General features: G+C 52.0%; 2 protein-coding genes across 2 annotated transcripts in view; one reads left to right on the top strand and one right to left on the bottom strand.

Moving 5' to 3' along the window:
- The window catches only part of LOC127216542 (transducin-like enhancer protein 2), a 30,703-nt gene extending 27,192 nt beyond the window's left edge, over positions 1–3,511 (top strand). Inside the window, exons 18-21 of the mRNA XM_051177244.1 lie at positions 430–580; positions 1,687–1,763; positions 2,643–2,835; positions 3,453–3,511. Of these exons, the coding sequence (XP_051033201.1) occupies positions 430–580; positions 1,687–1,763; positions 2,643–2,750 (336 nt within the window). The 3' untranslated portion in view covers positions 2,751–2,835; positions 3,453–3,511. The remainder of the gene's footprint in view (positions 1–429; positions 581–1,686; positions 1,764–2,642; positions 2,836–3,452) is intronic.
- On the bottom strand, positions 3,419–12,854 carry Tle6 (TLE family member 6, subcortical maternal complex member). Its single transcript, XM_051177323.1, has 15 exons — positions 12,604–12,854; positions 11,653–11,714; positions 11,223–11,268; positions 10,821–10,862; positions 8,658–8,723; positions 8,320–8,565; positions 7,960–8,041; positions 7,801–7,880; positions 7,688–7,725; positions 6,839–7,097; positions 6,506–6,753; positions 5,466–5,607; positions 4,426–4,579; positions 3,762–3,838; positions 3,419–3,641 (listed from the first exon to the last, which is right to left on the bottom strand). The coding sequence occupies exons 1-15, from the start codon at positions 12,664–12,666 to the stop codon at positions 3,537–3,539; spliced, it is 1,710 nt and encodes a 569-aa protein (XP_051033280.1). The 5' UTR covers positions 12,667–12,854; the 3' UTR covers positions 3,419–3,536.
- Between the last annotated feature and the right edge of the window lie 5,195 nt (positions 12,855–18,049).

Below are 18,049 nucleotides of genomic sequence, written 5' to 3'. Positions count from 1 at the left end.
AAATCCCCATAATCCACATAAAAAGCCAGGTATAATGGTAACTGCCTTTAAGCCCTTGGCATGTGGAGACAAGGGGACCCCGGTGCTGGCTGGAGGACCATATTAGCTGAATAGGCGAGCTTCAGGTTCAGTGAGAGATCCTGCCCCAAACACAATGCCTGTTGGCACATGTCTTTAATCTAAGCACGGGGAGGCAGAGGCAGGTGGACCTCTGAGTTTGAGGTCTACAGAGTTTGTTCTACGATGGTCAGAGCTGCATAGTGAGACCCTATCTGAAAAATCCAAAATAATACCGCGGCAGAGATTCAGTTCAGAACCCCAGTTACTCAGAAGCAGGACTTGGATCCCTGGACCCTGAGCCACCGTTTTTTGTCTCCATAGGAGATGTGAGGCATTCCTAGGTCTCAGTGCTTTTCTGTCCTGCCCTAGATTTTCTCGCTGGGTCACTGTCCCAATCAGGACTGGCTGGCTGTCGGGATGGAGAGCAGTCATGTGGAGGTCCTGCATGTTCGAAAGCCTGAGAAGTACCAGCTGCGTCTGCACGAGAGCTGCGTGCTGTCACTCAAATTCGCTTCCTGTGGTACAGGCTGGGGAGATCCCAGGGACAGCCGAGGGATGGGGGGACACCCCAAAACAGCTAATTAGAACCATTTACCCTGGCCTGTCAACCTAAATGCTTATGGAGGTCAAGGCCAGTTTATGTAAATGCCCAGACACACAGAAGTCTCACAAAAAGAAAAGCACGTACCAGACCTGGTGAGGTGGCCACACCTTTAATCCAGCACTCGGGAGGCAGAGGCAGATAGATCTAGTCTACAGAGTTCCAGTGCATCTAGGGCTACACAGAGAAACCATGTCTTGGAAAACAAAAAAGCTACTGAAGTCACTCCATGTTGACCTCTGATCTCCACACACCAAAGATATTTTTTTTTTCTCTGACACAGGGTTTCTCTGTAGCTTTGGACTTGTCCTGGAACTTAACGCTGTAGACCAGGCTGGTCTCAAACTCACTAAGATCCACCTGCCTCTGCCTCCCTAGTGTTGGGATCAAAGGCATGAACCACCACTGCCCAGCTATAAAACAAGTTTTCCACCGGTGATGGTGGCACACACCTTTAATCCCAATACTTGGGAGGCAGAGGCAGGTAGATCTCTGAGTTCAAGACAAGTCTGGTCTACAAAGCTACACTGACTTGAACCCCCCCCCCCCAAAAAAAACAAAACAACCAAAACCAAATTTTCCTCATGCTACCTGCCAATACAAAAAAGACTCAGCCAATTTGTTTGTTTTTTTTTTTTTTTTTTTTTTTTGCTGTTTTTCAAGACATGGTTTCTCTGTATTGCTTTGGGGCCTGTCCTGGAACTAGCTTTGTAGACCAGGCTGGCCTCGAACTCAGAGATCCACTGTCTCTTCCTCCTGAGTGCTGGGATTAAAGGCATGTGCCACCAATGTTCCTGGAAGCCTGGGCTGCCTTCAACTCACAGAAATCCTCCTGCCTCAGACCCACCCCCAGCGTTTTCTCTGACAAAGGTAGCCAGTGATCTGGGGTTTGACTGGCAGCTCTCAGCCATTTTGACATTGCAGAATATCAGGCTGGAGGGAGTTTCAAAGTGTTCAGGTGCAGAGCTCCTGCCCTGGGAGGTCCTGGTCTGTCACTACCACTTTCCTCTCTGTCCCCTTCCCAGGACGATGGTTTGTGAGCACTGGCAAGGACAACTTGCTTAATGCCTGGAGGACACCGTATGGGGCCAGCATTTTTCAGGTACCCATCCTTCCCAGCTGGCAGCTGCCTTTGCATTTTCCGGACATTTCATTTTTGGAGCCCCATACACTTTGGGTTGCATACTGAGCATGATGGCCCTGGGGTCCATGCTGTGGCAAGTGTCAGAGCCATGCTCCAGCAGTTCATGACTGATATTCCTAGAAGTGAATGGACCTCGATGGGTATGCTGGGGTTTTTCATCCCCTCCTTCACAATGGTGACTCCCTCCGCAGTCCGCACCTGCATTTCCCTCTGGATTATTGCCATTACATTATTTCATTAGGTAGTCCCGCCTCAGCCACCCCATGGTGGGATGGCGTGTGTGTAATGCTGCAGGCTGTGTGTGATGTTTCAGATGGAACCAGGGCCTCACATGTGCTGTGTGAGCACTCTCCCTGGTCAGCTCTGGGCTTTGACAGCAGCTTCTAAGTCTCTTGGGCCTTTTTTTTGGACACAACATAGCTGTCTCCCAAATTTGCCATCTTCCCCACCATCCTCCAATCCTGAGTAGCACTGTTATATCTTCTGAGGTAGTGATGTGGATACCACTGACACCTTGGGACATAATGGCAAAGATCTGTAATCCCAGCACTTGGGTGGCACAGGAGCATGGCTAGTTTGAGGCTAGCCTGGTTTGTAGAGTGGGATTCAGAGGAGGGCAAAGCAGGGCAGCTGTAAATGTGTGCTTTGTAGCCTCAAGCCATCTGAAGGTGGGTACCATATCTGAGTCACCTGTTATGCTTGCCCCCAGCTAGAAGGCGCTGGCCACACCCACACCCATCAGCCTTTACTGTCCGCCAGAGCACCCCGATTCTGGCTTGTGAACTAATGTGGTGACAACCACATGGCTGCCCCTCACCTCTCCTTTTTGTGTCCCAGTCCAAAGAGTCTTCCTCTGTGTTGAGTTGCGACATCTCCAGGAATAATAAATACATCGTGACGGGCTCAGGGGACAAGAAGGCCACTGTGTACGAGGTGGTGTACTAAGCCCATCTGCCTGCATCATCAGATCTGCCTGAGGAGGGCCACTTGGACACTTCCCTCTGCTCACACCCTGGCTCCCTCCTTCCTGGTTGGGTGGGGCTGGAGGCACTGGGGAAATATAACTATTTATGGACTCACTTTCCTTTTGTGTGTGTGTCAAGTGTGCACAAGTTGGCGCCAGCTGGGTGTCAGCTGCTATTGGTTTTTACCTTGATTTTCAAAACAGTGTCTTGACCTCACTGGCATGGCCGATAGGAGGATCCCTGGGTCTTGATGGCATAGTGTAGGTGTCTCTCCACCTGCATTCAGCTGGGGTCACAGGTTGCCACAGTGGTTTTTTTTTTTTTTTCCCTCACATGGGATCAAGGGATTTGAACTCAGATCCCCAGGCTTGCCTGGCAAGCACTTTACCAACTGAATGATCTTCCTAGCTCTCTTAAAAACAAAACAGGGCAGGGTCTGGCCTCTCTATGTAGTCCTGGCTTCCCCAGAACTTGCTCTGTTGAGTAGGCTGGCCTTGAAATCATAGGGATCCTCCTGCCTCTGCCTCCCAAGTGCTGGGATTAAAGGTGATCAAGAAGTTGGAAGGCTCAGAGCCACAAAGTCCTTCCAGAACTTGGGTTAAAAAGGGATGGGGCAATATCCCTTCAGAAGACAGAACAGACAATCTCTGCCTTCTCAATTGCTTTATTACATGTGATGAAGGGTTGGTACACCCATGGGATTCTCACACCCACCCACGTCTACCACTGTGCAGTTGGGGGGAAGAAAAGATAGGAATGGAAGCTGTCAGTATTCGATCTGGTACACCGAGGCACAGTCCCCCGATCCTGTGACAATCAGCCTGTTATTGGCTGTCACATCACAGCATGTGACAGTGGCAGTTTCAGGGACCTGTGTGATAGCAGGCTGAGTGAGCCCATGGGGCCCACCTGAGTCAGCTCCTCCCCACCCAGAACTTAGAACTGGCCCCCATGGGGATACTGTTGAGGGTCCCACCCTGCCCAGGACTACCTGGAACAGTTTCACTCCTGTGGGCATGCTGTGGATGGTGACAAGGTTGTCCATTCCCACGCTCGCCCACCACTGGCCTGGGAGGAGGTGGAGGGACAGTTAGGTTACAGAAGACCCCACCCACTCACTCATCTCCCACCCACTCACTTATCTGGAAGCCAAGTACCTGTCATCTAGCATTCAGAAGGCTGAGACAGGAGGATTAAGGAGTTTGAGATGCTGAGACCCTTCCTCAAAAAAAAAAAAAAAAAAGGCAGAATAAAGTTTTCTAGATCTGCCTTTTGTTGTGTTTGATTTTGGTGTTTTATTTAACAAGAGTTCTTCCTAACCAAGGCTAGACAAATTCCACACGTAGCCAAAGATGACCCTGAATTTCTGATCTCTATGGGTTGTTTATATCAATAGAAGATGTTGGAGCACAGTGGTGGCACACACCTTTATAATCCCAGCAACTTGGGAGGCAGAGGCAGGAGGATCTTGGTGAGTTTTAGGCCAGCCTGGTCTACAGAGTGTTCCAGGACAGCTGGGGTACATAGAAATCCCATCTTGAGAAACCAAAATAAAAGGTGTTGGGGTGTCAAAGCACTGAGTAAGCATTGATTAGACAGCGGAACCATCTGGAAAGTCGGTGACTGCGGTGCGAGCTTGTTATTAGTCTGCTTACCATTTGGGGAGAACTTGAGGCCTAAGATGGTCTTGTCCTTGGAGCCCACAGTGAGCGCCTCGCTCTTCTTCTTGCTGTCATACAGACAGTGCTGGCCATTGGCCAGGCCCAGCAACAGCCAGTCTTCCCGCTGACTGTGCGTCAAGCTCATGATCTGGGATGAACAGGGCAGAGGTAGAGATCAGACCCCCACCCAGCAGGTGGCAAGGGTCCCAGAACTTGTCACCTTGGTTGTTTCCCGTCATGGTCCCCATGCCGCCCTCTGCTAATCTGAAATGGACAGAGGGCCATAAACTTTACAACATTAAGATAAGACAGTGAAGAATCTGTTTCCCTTTTTGGTTTTATTGAGACAAGGTCTCAACTCTACAGCCTGAGCTATTGTAATGACTCATATCACATAGCCCATACTGGCTTTGAACTCCAGCATAAAACATTTGCAATGATAGTCTTTGAGACAAGGTCTCATGTAGCCCAGGCTATCCTTTAGGCCCCAGTGTAGCTGCTGATGACCTTGAACTTCAGATCCTCCTAGCTCTATCTCCCCAGTCCCTGGGATATCAGGTGTAGTGGGGCACAATGCTGGAGATATGACCCTGCACCTAAGAAAGCATTCTAACCACTGAGCCCTGCGTGGGCCCACTTCCCCTTTTTTTTTGTGACAAGGCCTCACTATGTAGCCCAGAATAGGTTCACGATTTCATCCTCCTGTCTTAGCTTAGTGCTGGGATGACAGTCTTTGACACCATGTCCACTTATGAAAAAGTTTGCTTTCTGAGACAGGGTTTCTCTGTGTAGCCCTGGAACTCGCTCTGTAAACCAGGCTGAACTTGAACTCAGATCTGCCTGCTTCTGCCTCCCAACTGCTGGTATTAAAGCACCATCACCTGGCTGGCTGACAAAAGGTATTTTAAGGACCCCTGTGTCTTGTCAAAAGTCAACGGAGCTGACCTGGGATATTCCCTCCCCCCAACACTGAGTCCACTTTGTCCTCTAAACTGAAGGTCCACGCCCATCCAGCCCCAGCCAGGTCTGTGTACCTGGGACTGGAATGTGTACTCCAGAGAAAGCTTGGCAGCCCGCAGGTCCCAGCATCGCAGACAAGCATCCAGACCTCCTGTCCAGACGTTGTCATCTTTGACCACGAGGCTCTTGGCTGCACTGACAGGGCCTTCAAAGTCCCTAGCCGGAGGAACAGCAAAGGGGTTAAGCCTAGTCTTGGGGTCCACATCCCTGAGATCCCCCAGTTCTGCTACCAACCCAACCTGCAAGAAGGGAACAGTGACATCATACCAAAGTCCCTGCACCTAAAAGGTGCCATGAGTGTGCCAGCACTCACTGAGGAGGCTGAGGCAGGGCGATGACCACGAAATCTTAGGCCAGCCTGGGTATATAGTGAGAATCTGTCTCAAAAAGGAGACGGGAGAACCAAAGATGGCCATGGTGACTTAAAACCGCCACCCCAGTTACCCAGGAGGCTGATGTAGGAGGATTGCAAGTTAGAGCTATCCTGGGCCTAGGAGCTTTTCAAGCTTCACATGTTCTAATCTCAGGGTAAAAACTGAAAAGAGCTTAGCAGTTTGTACCTGACATCCCAGCACTTGGGAGACAGAGGATAGACTGATCTACACAGTGAGACATAGTCAGATAAAATGAATAAAAGTGAAGGTGTTGACCAGATGGCTCCCTAGTGACTCAGTGGGAAAAGGTGACCTGAGTTCCATTTCCAGGAACCTACTGACACAAGGAGAACAGGTTTCTGCAGGTTGTCCTTCCTGAGCCCCTGTTATGCCCCATCCAAGTAAGTGAGGCACACACAGCACTTGGAAGGTGGAGGCAGGAAGATCAGGAGTTCAAGGCTATCCTCTGCTCTATGGCAGCCTGTGCTACATGAGATACTTATCCTAAACAAAAGGTAAAAAGAGGACTAGGGTGTGGTCAGGGTGGAGCCCTGCCTAGAACCCCCCAGTGAGGGGCTGGGGGTGTGGCTCCACTCTGGTGAAGGGGCATTGGGCCAGGAAGATGCTCAGGAGACATGGTCTTCAGATCTCAGATCACTGCTCCTGTCCCTGTATCGCACCTGACCACTCCCTGACTCCGTAGGTCCCAAATCCTGACTCTGCCATCTGTGAAGCCAGCAAAGGCCATGTTCTCCTCCGTGCTGGCCAGCGCCTGGCAGGAAAGGCCCTTGCAGGGCAGCTGGTACTTCTCATACAAGGACGGGGCCGTCAGGTCCCACACACTCACGCCGGGCAGGTTGTGCCCTCCCGCATACAAGATCTTACTGTTGGAAGACAGTAGGCAGGTGCGCAGGTATGCCCCATTGGCCTGCAGAGGATGGTGTCCATGAGTGAGGGTCCATCAGCGCAGGTGGTTTCCAGACCCCACCCCAGACACCTTCCCTGCCTGTCACCTGGACGCCACATTGCAAGTGGCTTTCGGGGAATTCATCCTCGGTCGCATGGTTTGCCAGGCTCCACACCTTGATGCCACTCCGGCTACAGGTAAAGACGTGCCTTGTGAAGCAGCTCACCGCCATCGCCAACAGGAGCTCCTGATGTTTCAGCACTCGAACCTTCTGCAGGCCTTGAGGGACAGAGCGCCTCTTGGATTGCCAGAGTGATGTGCCAGGTCTCTTCCAGCTGTGTTCCAACTCTTCATCATCCCAGGATCTGAGGACAGGGGCTCAGGGTGTGAGGTGACAGGGAGCACAGGGTGTGAGCTTTTTAAGACAGGGTCTTGCTTAGTCCAGGTTAGCCTTGAACTCCCTATGTAGCCAGGGCTGGCTTTGAACTCGTGATCCTCCTGCTTCCACCTTTTGAGTCAAGGAAACGCACTCTTCAACTTTTGCTATAGCCACATATACTTTCCCCACTTTATCTAAAATGCTTTGCCCAATTAGACTAAATTCCTATGCACCTTCTTATGACCCTAATTATTATACTCCCTTTTCAAAGTCGACTCCCTCCAACTGCAGGATTAGGAGAACTTGTGTTGAGATTTAAGGGAGAAATTCTGTCTCCAACCCTTTAAAAATTATTACCTTTTACTTATTGAATTGGTGTGTGTGTGGAGGGGGGGTCGGGTGGGGGCAACATCAGGAGAACTTGTGGGAGTCAGGGATCAAAAACAGGCCCAGGCTTGTCAGCAAGCACCTTTACCCTGCAGAAGCCTCTTGTCAACCCCTCCCCTGCCCTTCCAGTAAGGACAGGGGTGGAAGATGGAGGGACAGGGCGGAGGGAAGCCTTCTCTCACTACTCACAGGGGCTTCAGGAATGGACCAGCACATCCAGAAGATCCCTGTGGGGCAAAGAAAGAGGGTAACCCCCAGGCTTGTGACCTCCAGTCCATGTCTGCATCTGGGTCCCTGCTCACCTGGGTCCCCTGTTGGGGCTGGCTGATGTCTTTTTGGGAACCACCAAGCAGATCTGAGGGACTCTCGGTTAGGATGGTGTCTGTGTGGAGACAGCAAGATTCAGGAACCCCTCTGTGGCCTGGCCCAAGCCCCGCTCCTCCGGGGCCCCACCTTCCTACCGAAATCTTTCAGGCTGTTCCTCTGCCTGGGTTCAGGCTCAAGTTCCAACTCAGATTCACTCAGGTCAGAGTCTTTCCTTTCCTGAGAGACAGAGTCTTTCCTTTCCTGAGAGACAGAACTGTATTGACAGGGAGACCCAGCAGACCCCTGAGGTTTCCTGGCTGGGGCCAGGATCCCCGAGAGGTCAGAGAGCAGGGATGAGGTAGGAGGTGATGGATGGGAACACTGTAGAAATGGGGGGGGGGCAGGGTCCCAGCCAAGTTACTCACCAATCCCAGCAGCTTCTCTGTCCCTGTGACAAGCAGGAGGAGATGGAGAGCAATGAGGTTTCCCCAGACACCCAAGGCGTTCCCCTCAACCTGAGAGTGAGGATCCTCACCCTCCTGTCCTTGTGGGTTCTCTGTGAAAAGTTTCCAGAGTTCCCAGGTCAGGGTGTCTCTCCAGAACTGCGGCTCCTTGTCCCACACAGGCTGTGGGTCCTGCTGCTCCTCGGCCTCTGAGAGGCACCGGGGTCTGGTGGGTGGCTGAGATCCCAGAGTGGCTTTGAGTTTGGGGTCCTGGGGGGCCATATCTGGGTCCTGCTTGGTTTCTTTCTCAGCTGAGACCTGGACAGCCAGGAAAGAGTTCGTGGGGCTAGTGAGTAACAGGACATTACCCACTGGTACCTGTCCCCTGTAGTTCCAGGGTGGGTATTCACCTTAACCATCTCCAGGATGGTGGGGGACCTGTTGAAGATTTCCATCAGCCGAAAGAAGTTTTCCACCTAGAACAAATTAGGATTGAACCTCACTGCAGGCATTGACTGTGGAATAGGGGGCATGTGGCAATGCTCAGCACTTGGCAACCTCTGTATAAAGGCAAGCTCTGCACCTGGGGAGAAACCACATTCTACACACCCAAGCACAGTGGTGTACACCTGTCCACCCTTCCCCACAAAGGTTGAGGCAGGAAGATCATCCTTAGCTACATACAGAGTTTGACATACTGTTTCAAAATAAAAAACTTAAACCAAAAAAGCAATTAACAGCACAAACAGAGCTCAGGTTGGAGCCCTTGATGTACAAAGGCCCAGGGGCCCCTCCTCAACACAGATTAAAGGCCTTAGTGTTATTTTGCACATAGGGAAACTGAGACACAGCCATGGGTTTTTTTTTTAATTTTCATATTATTTTTATCAGCCTTGCTCCTTCCCCTTTGAGCTTCTGCAGATACCCCCTTCCCCATGGACGGGGAGCCCCCTGGGATGGAGGGTGGGACCCAGGGAGCTGCCTCCTAGGAAGGAGATGATGGATTCCAGGGCAGTGCCAGCCTGCCTGGGCTGCATAAAGCCCAGGGGAGCCCTCCCGGTCCCCCCTGGCTCATTAATGTGCAATTTACTGGCACTTTAGTGCGCCTGGCGCTCAGTGTGAATGGAGGCAGAGCTGTAGCTCCTCCTGCTGCTCCCGGGGGAGAGGGGGGATGTGCTGCAGAGACCAGGGATTGAGGCTGGGGGGCGGTTAAATCAAGGGGAATGGGGAAGCCAGGAGCTGTTAGGAATAAGGAATGTGTTGGGACTGTAGGTCGCAGCAGATCCCCAGTCCCAGGGTGGGTGATGGACAGTGGGTGGACAGGAAACAGAGACCTGAAGGTAGATGCGACTCATATTTAAAGTTTTATTGACGGGGAGATAAGAAAATAAGGTAAAGAGACAGAAAGACAGAGAGAGGACAGAAGAGAAGAGGGAGACAGAAAACGTCCTGTCTGCCCCAGGAGAACAGCCAGAAAGAGAGCATGAGTGGGCAGGGGTCTTTCTGCGTGCAGACTGTAGCCATGGAACCCTGGGCTGACCAGGGTACTGCCTGAGTGCATTCTGCTAGGTGACAGGGGCAGGCCAGCATAATGCCTGAATCCTTACAGTAGCTGTGGGGAGCTGCCTGGGATATCACAAGCTGCTTGTAGTGGCTGGCCCCACGTACCTGTCAATCATTCCCTCAACGACTAGAGCCCTGCCCCCCACTCGCCCTTCACTGCACCTGAGGCCAGATTAGTCCCCTTGCTCTTCCAACTACAGCTTTTCAGAGCTCCTACTGCTCACCGGGTGGAGTCAAGGTCCAGAAATCTCTGTAGTTCCCCCCCCCCCCCCCGCCTCCCTCCTTCTTGTTCCCATACCAGCCTTTGCAGAGGGTTGTTCCTCCTCCTGCCTGGACACCCGTCCCTCTCCCAAACAAGAGCATCCCTTCTACTCCGGCTGACTTACTCAATGCATCTTCCTGACCACCCTGATCTATAGCCGATACCCTAAGACCCTGCCAGGAGCTCTTGGCATCCACCCACCATCCCTTCCGTCCCCAGTCCTAGCTCTTTCCCTGGCACCTTTGCTGGCCTGGCGAAAGGTGGCTGTTGAGGCTACTAAGCATCTTGAATGAAAAACCATGTTCTGGTGGCTTCCTGCCCACCCACCCCGATCCCATTCCTCACTGAGCTGCAGTCCGGGCCCTGGCTCCCAGCCAGTGACATCTGGCCCTGAGCAGGGCCGCCTTCCTGCCAGTGCCTTGAGAAGGGGCCAGGTGGCAGGAGAGAGGCGGATGAGGACACACGTGCCTTGGCAGGAGGTAGGGCTGGGGGAGGAGAGCCCAGCACCCCCCTGGAGGCCTGTCTCCCCCTCATGCATGGGACCTGTGTGAATCCCTTACTCAGGAGTTCCAGAGCACCTGGGACCTGGGCAGGGAGGACCGGCCACAGCTAGATGTGAGGACTCTATAAATCAACTCCCTCCTACCTCTGTCTCCAGCCCTCTGTGGCTCCCATCTCCCCAGAATTAAAGACCCCCATATTCCTATCTCCACCCTCCTCCCTGGGAGAGAAGAAGTCCCCAGTTCACCTGCTTGTGGTGTTCTTCAAAGGACTCATTGACCTTGGACACCTGAAATCACAGCAGATGAGGGGTGTGTGTGTGACCCTGAGTAAAACTATTTCCCTTCTCTGATCCTAACAGAGGTTTCTGGAGCCTAGCCTGGCCTTGAACTATAGCAGAGGCCCATCCTGCCTCCAACCTCCCCATTCTGGGATGACAGATGTGCATCTCTACTTTTAAATAAAGTACTTTTATTTAAAATACTTTTAAATAAAATACTACTTACTATATATTGTTTCCAATGGGAAATCAAGTCCAACTTTTTCTAGCAGCCATCAAGGCCCTGCCCGCCTCCCTGCTGCCCACACCCCCCCCCCCCAGTCCTGTCACAGCTATGCCTGGCAGCTGCCTGACACCAGGATGGCTTACCAGGTTGGAGATGTTGTCTAGCTGGGCCATCATCTCAGAGAGGATACTGAAGGGGGGAAAATAGTTGAGGATCCTTCTAGAACAAGTCCCTGCATGTACCCTTGGGCAGAACCCCCAAGGCTGAGTCACCTAATCTATACATGGAGGGAAATGCCGTGCAGAACTCCTAAGTGTAAGTCTGACACAGGGCTTTTGCACACATGCAAGGCAGGCGCATCACCACTGTATCTGCTTTGGTGCAGGCCTGGAACTCGGCACCCTCCCATCTTGGCCTGCACCACTACAAAAATCAACACCCTGGCTTAAAAACGAACCAAAAAGGACAACTCACTGGAAGCCAGCCTGCTCTTCTGGTTACCACTGCATGGCTGGTTCTCTGGGGGAGGGGGGGCAGACCCTGGGCAGGTATGGAGCCCCAGGGAAGCCTCACCTGTTGAGCTCCTCAGGCAGCTGTCCAATGATGGAGGAGTACCTCTTCGAGTAATTGCAAGGCTGGAACCGGCAGAGGTCAGAACCAAAAAGCTAGCAGCACCCCCAACTCCCAGACACCTCCCCAAGGTGCCCAGTCACTCTTGGGGTACAGGACCAGCCTACAGGGGGCATGGTAGAACCTTCTAGCTCTACACTGGGGCTCTCAATCTTCCTGATGGTTCGACCCTTTGATACAGCATTCCTCATGTTGTGGTGACCCCAATCATAAAATTTGTTGCCACTTTATAAGTAACTTTGCTACTGTTAATCACAAAGTAAATAGCTGATATGAGGACTATTGGATATATGACCCCAAGGGGGTAGTGAACCATAGTATACAGGCCAGTACACAGATGTGTCTTAGCATGTCCTTGACCCCTAGAAAAGGGAGGAGGGAATATCAACCGATTTTTTGTGTGTTTTTCGAGACAGGGTCTCACTACCCAGCCCTGACTGCGCTGGCCTCTAACTCAGAGCTTTGCCTGCCTCTGATTCCCAAGTGCTGGGATTAAAGCCCGACTTTAATCACAGTGTACTAGTGTTAACTGATGGAAGGCAGGATCAGTATCAGTATGGTAGGCGTGGCTCTACACCAACCACGCCCCCAGCCCCTCACTGGCGGATTCTAGGCGGGGCTCCACCGTGACCACGCCCACGGGCGGGTCCTCACGCTGCACTCCTGGCCAGGTGAAGCCTAGTGTTAATCAGCAGTGGAAGACATTGGGAAAGCCTGGCCCGGTCTTCCCTTCCCTAGTTATTTTCACCTGCACTGTGGGGTCACAGGTGCAGACGCTGTGCGGGGCTGTCATCCTAGCTAGGTCTGCGGAGTTACGAGTTCCAGACTAGGCTGGGACAATGAGAATCTTAAAAAACTCCAACAACCTGTTATGAAGAGAGGAAGCCAACTCACCACCTCTTTCACCAAAGTTCCACCAACGGGGCCGGCGCCACTGCTCTGATTGTAGGAAGTCATCTAGAAGATTCTGGAAGTCACAGTCTGGTGAGTCCTTCTGGGAGCAGGTTCAGATTTACACAGAAAAACTGACCCCCGTCTATTCCTGTAGTCTCCTCACCATCAGGACCCAGCTGTGGGGGGAGCCCCTTCCTTCATCCCCACGCTCTCTGCATTCCCTATCCCCGTCTTTACTGCAGGGGGCTACGGTTCCAGATCCCCAACCCCCCCAACTAAGCATGATGGCTCATCCCTTCAGATACCGAGAATAGAATACTGGAAGCAGTCAGGATGTGGTGAGTCGCCAAGGATTTTGAGGGACGAATAGGAGTTTGCCAGGCGTACTAAGCATGCACACACACACACACACACACACACACACACACACACACACACACACAGGTACACAGGTAAAACATTAAAAAAAATTAGGAAGACAAGAGAAACAATATTTGGTTCATTTCCCACATCACTCAATTTGGGCAAACTCCCTGCTTAAGTAAGTTTGGTTCGGGTCAAGGCCCCTCCGGCTCCTCCTTCCCCACTCCACCCGCACAAACTTCCTACAGGAAGCGAGCTGCTCCCCCACGCACTACCTCAAGGGATGGGGAGGCCCGGGGATCCCAGAGGAAGCCACGGAGGTCAGCCAAGTTCAGGCCAGGAGCAAGCCCCTCCTGCTGGGCTCGGGGCCATTTGACCCCTCCGACCCGCCCAGGTCCCGCCTCAAGCCACGCCCCACCGGCGCCCACTGATGGAAGCCAACAGAGCTCAGGTCACCAGTGCACGTGGGCTCGTGGAGGCTCCAGTCGTCCCTGCAGGCGCTGGCCAATCAGGAGGCCGCAAGCCCACGTGGGCCTCCGATCCGGGCTGCTCATTGCTCAGCCTGTGGCTCAGCTGTCAATCACGGAGTTCCAGGCCTCGGTTTTACCCTTGCTTTCCCGGTGCGGTTTGGGAGCTGGGGGAGGACTCCAGAGTGTTTGGTGAAAAGTCGGAATATTTGTGGCGTGGGAGAGGGACCAGTAGGTGGAGGTGACTGTAGCCAAGCCCTTTTGATCTGAGTTCGATCCCTGGGATCCACATGTTGGAAGGTGAACTTACCCGCAGCAGACACACACACACACACACACACACACACACACACACACACACACACACAGACCCTACACGCACCACATACACACCGAGTAATTCGCACCACACACACAAACATACACACCCCTTCACGCACCACACACACACCGAATAATTTTCTTTTTAATCTGGGTGAGCTGGAAAGATAATTAAGCAGTTGAGAGCACCAGCTGCTCTTTCAGTGGACCCAGGTTCGATTCCTGGCACCCATGTGGTGGCTCACAGTGGTCTATAACTCTTGTTCTAGGGGAATCCAAAGAGCTCTTCTAGCCTTACGGTGCACGCACATGCATCAGGCAAAACAGCTGTACACATAAAATAAAATGCAAAAAGATTACTTCAAAGCTTGGCGGTGGTGCTGCACACCTTTGATCCCAGCACTCGGAGGCAGAAGCAGGCGGATCTTTGTGAGTTAGAGGCCAGCCTGCCTGGTCTACAGAGCAAATTCCAGGACAGCCTCCAAAGCTACAGAGAAATCCTGTCTCAAACAAAACAAAAACAGAAACAACTCTCCCCAAAACCAGCTAAACAACCAACCAACCAAACAAACAAACACAAAACCCAATGAATAAAAACAAAAATTAAAAAATTTGGTTGCTCAGCATTGGAATTCTGGGGTGTACAGAGTAGGGAATTGTAGTTTGAGACGCCCCGCCCCACCAAAGTTCCCTTGAGAAAAGAGGCCTGGAGTATCCTATGATGTGACCCTCTCCTGCTGTGTGGTCAGGCTAGCCTGGGCTACATGAAACCCTGTCTCAACAGAGAAAGAAAGAAAAGTCTTTGGGCACAAAGCCACACCCTCACTCTTCCAAATTCAAGGGCAGGAACTGGGGCCAACCCCTGGGCTCAGCACAGTCTCAGGGGACCCTTGGCCCTGGTTGGAGGAGCATGGGGTGAGCTAAGGGTGGCCCTCTTTCCCCCACAACCAAGCCTGCTCCAGGGACAGGTGAGGGGTGTGAAATTAAATCAGTGCAATCTCACCACTGTGTACGCGCACTCAGGGAGGTGAATGTGAGTTTGGAGCCAGCCTGCGCTCCATAGTAAGAAGAGGTCTAAAACAGAAAGGGGCTGTAAGAACGCTCAGTGGGTGAAGGCAATTGCTGCCAATCATGATGGCTTGAGTTCCATCCCTGTGCCTCACAGAGTAGAAGGCAAGGATGCATTCTTATTCTCCTGTGGAGTCCTCTAACCCACCTCCCACCCCAGCCAGCATGCCCGAATAAATAATTGTAACTCAATTAGGCCTGGGTCACAGTAACTTTCCCTTCATTAAAAATTAATCAATATGCATTAATGTGCCTAGTACCCTCAGAAGCCAGAAGAGGGTGTTAGTACCCTCAGAAGCCAGAAGAGGGTGTTGTAACTATAGCTGCCAATGTGTGTGTGTGCTGGGACTCGAACTTGGGTCCTCTGCAAGAGTAGCTAGTGCTGGTAACTGATGAGCTAGCTCTCCAGCCTTGTATACATAAATATTTTTCTGTTTTCTCCTGGTCCTGATCTTGACCAAGGCTTTTGCATATGCTAGGCCAGTCCTCAAGCCATCATTGTGATTCGGCCATGACTATCACTGCTGCAGGCCAGAGCATAGGATCTCCATTCCCAGCCGGCTGCCCCTGGGTCCCCAAGCTGTGAGAGGAAGTGGGGTCTGTCGCGACATCTGGCGGTCATACTTATTATGACACCTTGACCACTTTACACGAAATGACGTCATCACAGTGGCGTCTTCTTTAAATATTCATTGTGTCAGCGCTGACCACCATCTATGTCTGAAAAAGTCACATCTCCTTTGTGCGGAGTTGGTGACCACACTTTTAATCCCAGCATTCAGAAGGCAGAGTCAGGAGGATCTCCGTGAGTGCAGGTACAGCCTGGGTTACAGAGTGAGATCCTGTCTCAGAACACCAATACTACTACTACTAATTATAAATATAAATGAATAGTTAAAAAAAAATCCCAGCACTCAGAAGGCAGAGACAGGTGGACCTATGAGTTGAGTTCAGCCCTGTCTACAAAGTGAGTCCTGGGACAACCAGGGCCACACAGAGAGAACCTGACTTGAAACTTGCACTGAGGATCAGGCTGGCTTCGAAGTCACAGAGATCTGTCCCCAGTGCTGGCACCAAAGGTGTGTATCACCACTGCTCGGCATTAATACTTTTTTAAAAGTCCCTTTTGTCTTTATTCAGTTCTAGAGAGGTAGGGTGTTGTATATGCTGTTCATTGCATTTCGTTATTTCTTTTACTTTGTTGTCTTAATTTTTAATACTGATTTTATCAGTTTTAATTGTGTTTATGTTTTGGTGGGCTGTGTGCATGAGGGTGCAGTTTCCAGCGATGTTCAGAAGAGGGCATTTGAGATCGTGCAGCTGGAGTCAAGTGGGCATGAGAGTGCTGACGTCATCTCACGGGTTCCTAAGTGCTGAGTCACTTGTCCAGGGCCATTCTTAACTTACTCTTGTTATTTTGCCTTTTATGTTATTTATTATATTTTTTTCCATTTCATTTATTGACTTACATAATTTCTAGTGCTATTGTGTCTTTTTACTATTTTATTGTATTTATTTTCTTAAAATTTTATTTATTTATTGCAGTTTTTGAGAGAAGTTCTCTTTGCAGCCCTGGCTGTCCTGGAACTCGCTCTGTAGACTGCTTCCGTGCTGGGATTAAAGGCGTGCCGCACCATGTCTCAGCCCATTTTATTTTATTTTAAAGTTTATTCGTGTAAGAATGCACGAGGACTTTGTGATCCTCCTTCCTCAGCTTCTGGGAATAACTGTAGCTGGTTCCGGGAAGACAGTAAAATTGTGGAGGGGCGGCAAGGTGGACGTGAAGGAAAACAGCCAGGCTGGTGCGCCCCCTTCAGGGCGGGCTTGTCATACACACCATCCCAGAGGCAGTGTCCCTTGGTTACGCTCGGCCCCTCCCTCCACCCCTGGCGCGGTGGCCCCTGTGTCCCCCTCCTTGCTTTCCCTCTCCCCCAGCCTCCAAGAGTTCTAGGCTCTGCTTCCTTCGCGCCTGCTCCAAGCAGAATATTCGTTGAAGACACGCAAGTACTTCGGGGCGTCTTGTGTAGGGTGACCCTGGTTGTTACCGCTTGCGTCAATCGGGGTGCGAAAGTCGCGGCTTTTCCTTCTGTAACCTTTGCGGGAGGGTGGAGGCGATCGCCATCTGCTGGCCGGAGCCAGACGCTGCAGGCTTCCAGAGACCGAAGGAAGGGCAGGAGGTGAGGGACGGGCTGCGGGGACTGGGGGTTGTGGGGCAGGGACTGGATGAAGGGGGCCTGGGGAGCTGGGGGGCGGGCCTGGGAGTGGGGGGATAAGTGAGTGGGCTGGGGGTGAGAGGCAGAGCCAGGTGGATCTCTATGAGTTCGAGGCCAGCCTGGTCTACAGAGAGAGTTGCAGGACAGACTCCAAAGCCATACAGAGAAACCCTGCCTCGAAAAGCCAAAAACCTCGAGGGAGTGTGTGTGTGTTGCCTGCGCATCTGTGCACAGCGTGCAGTACCCGCAGCGGCCGGAAGGGGGCGCCGGGTCCCTAGAACTGGAGTCACAGGCGGTTGTGATCCCTGTGTGGGTACTAGGAACTGATTTCGGGTGCTCTGCAGGGGCTGCCGGCGCTCTAATCGCTGAGCACCTCTTCACCTTATGAATTTATTTTGAGAACATGTGTGGGCAGGTCATGATGGACGTCAGAATGAAGACTGACGGGCGCAGGTTCCAATTCGGGAACTCGGGTTCTCAGGCTTGGCTGCCAGCATTCCCACGCGCCGAGCGAGCCGTCTTGAGGAGCAGAGTCTGAGCATTAATACACCACCTGCTTCTTTGTGACTGGAGCATCAGGGAATCCAGAAAAGACCCCTGGGCCGAATTCTGCTCGTAACCACGCCCTAGGGACGGTGCCAAAGTGAAACTTCGCCCATCAGGCAATTTTACTTCAGATGGGCTTTTGGCAGCGTCATCAGCCAATCGCACTCGAGCAAAGGCGGGCGCTGGCGGTTCGGGTAGTGGAGGATTGGACGGTCTCTGCTTCCTGTTCTGGAAAGATAACCGGAAGTTGACTGGAGCCGGAACAGGATGCTGAGAATGACCGGAATTGGATGCTCGGGTCCGGAAACGGAAAGACCTACAGTCTTTCCCTTGTGAGTGACGTATCCTGAGCCGTGTATACGCGGTGGCGACACATGTTGCCCAGAGGTCAATGACGGAGGTCAAAGGGCAGAGAAAGAACTTCCGGTACTGCGGCTGCCAGGCACGGGCTGCGGATTTGATTGTAAG

The sequence above is a fragment of the Phodopus roborovskii genome, unplaced genomic scaffold, assembly GCF_943737965.1.
Source record: "Phodopus roborovskii unplaced genomic scaffold, PHOROB, whole genome shotgun sequence".
NCBI classification, from domain to species: Eukaryota; Metazoa; Chordata; class Mammalia; order Rodentia; family Cricetidae; genus Phodopus; species Phodopus roborovskii.
This window is presented reverse-complemented; position numbering and strand designations above follow the sequence as displayed.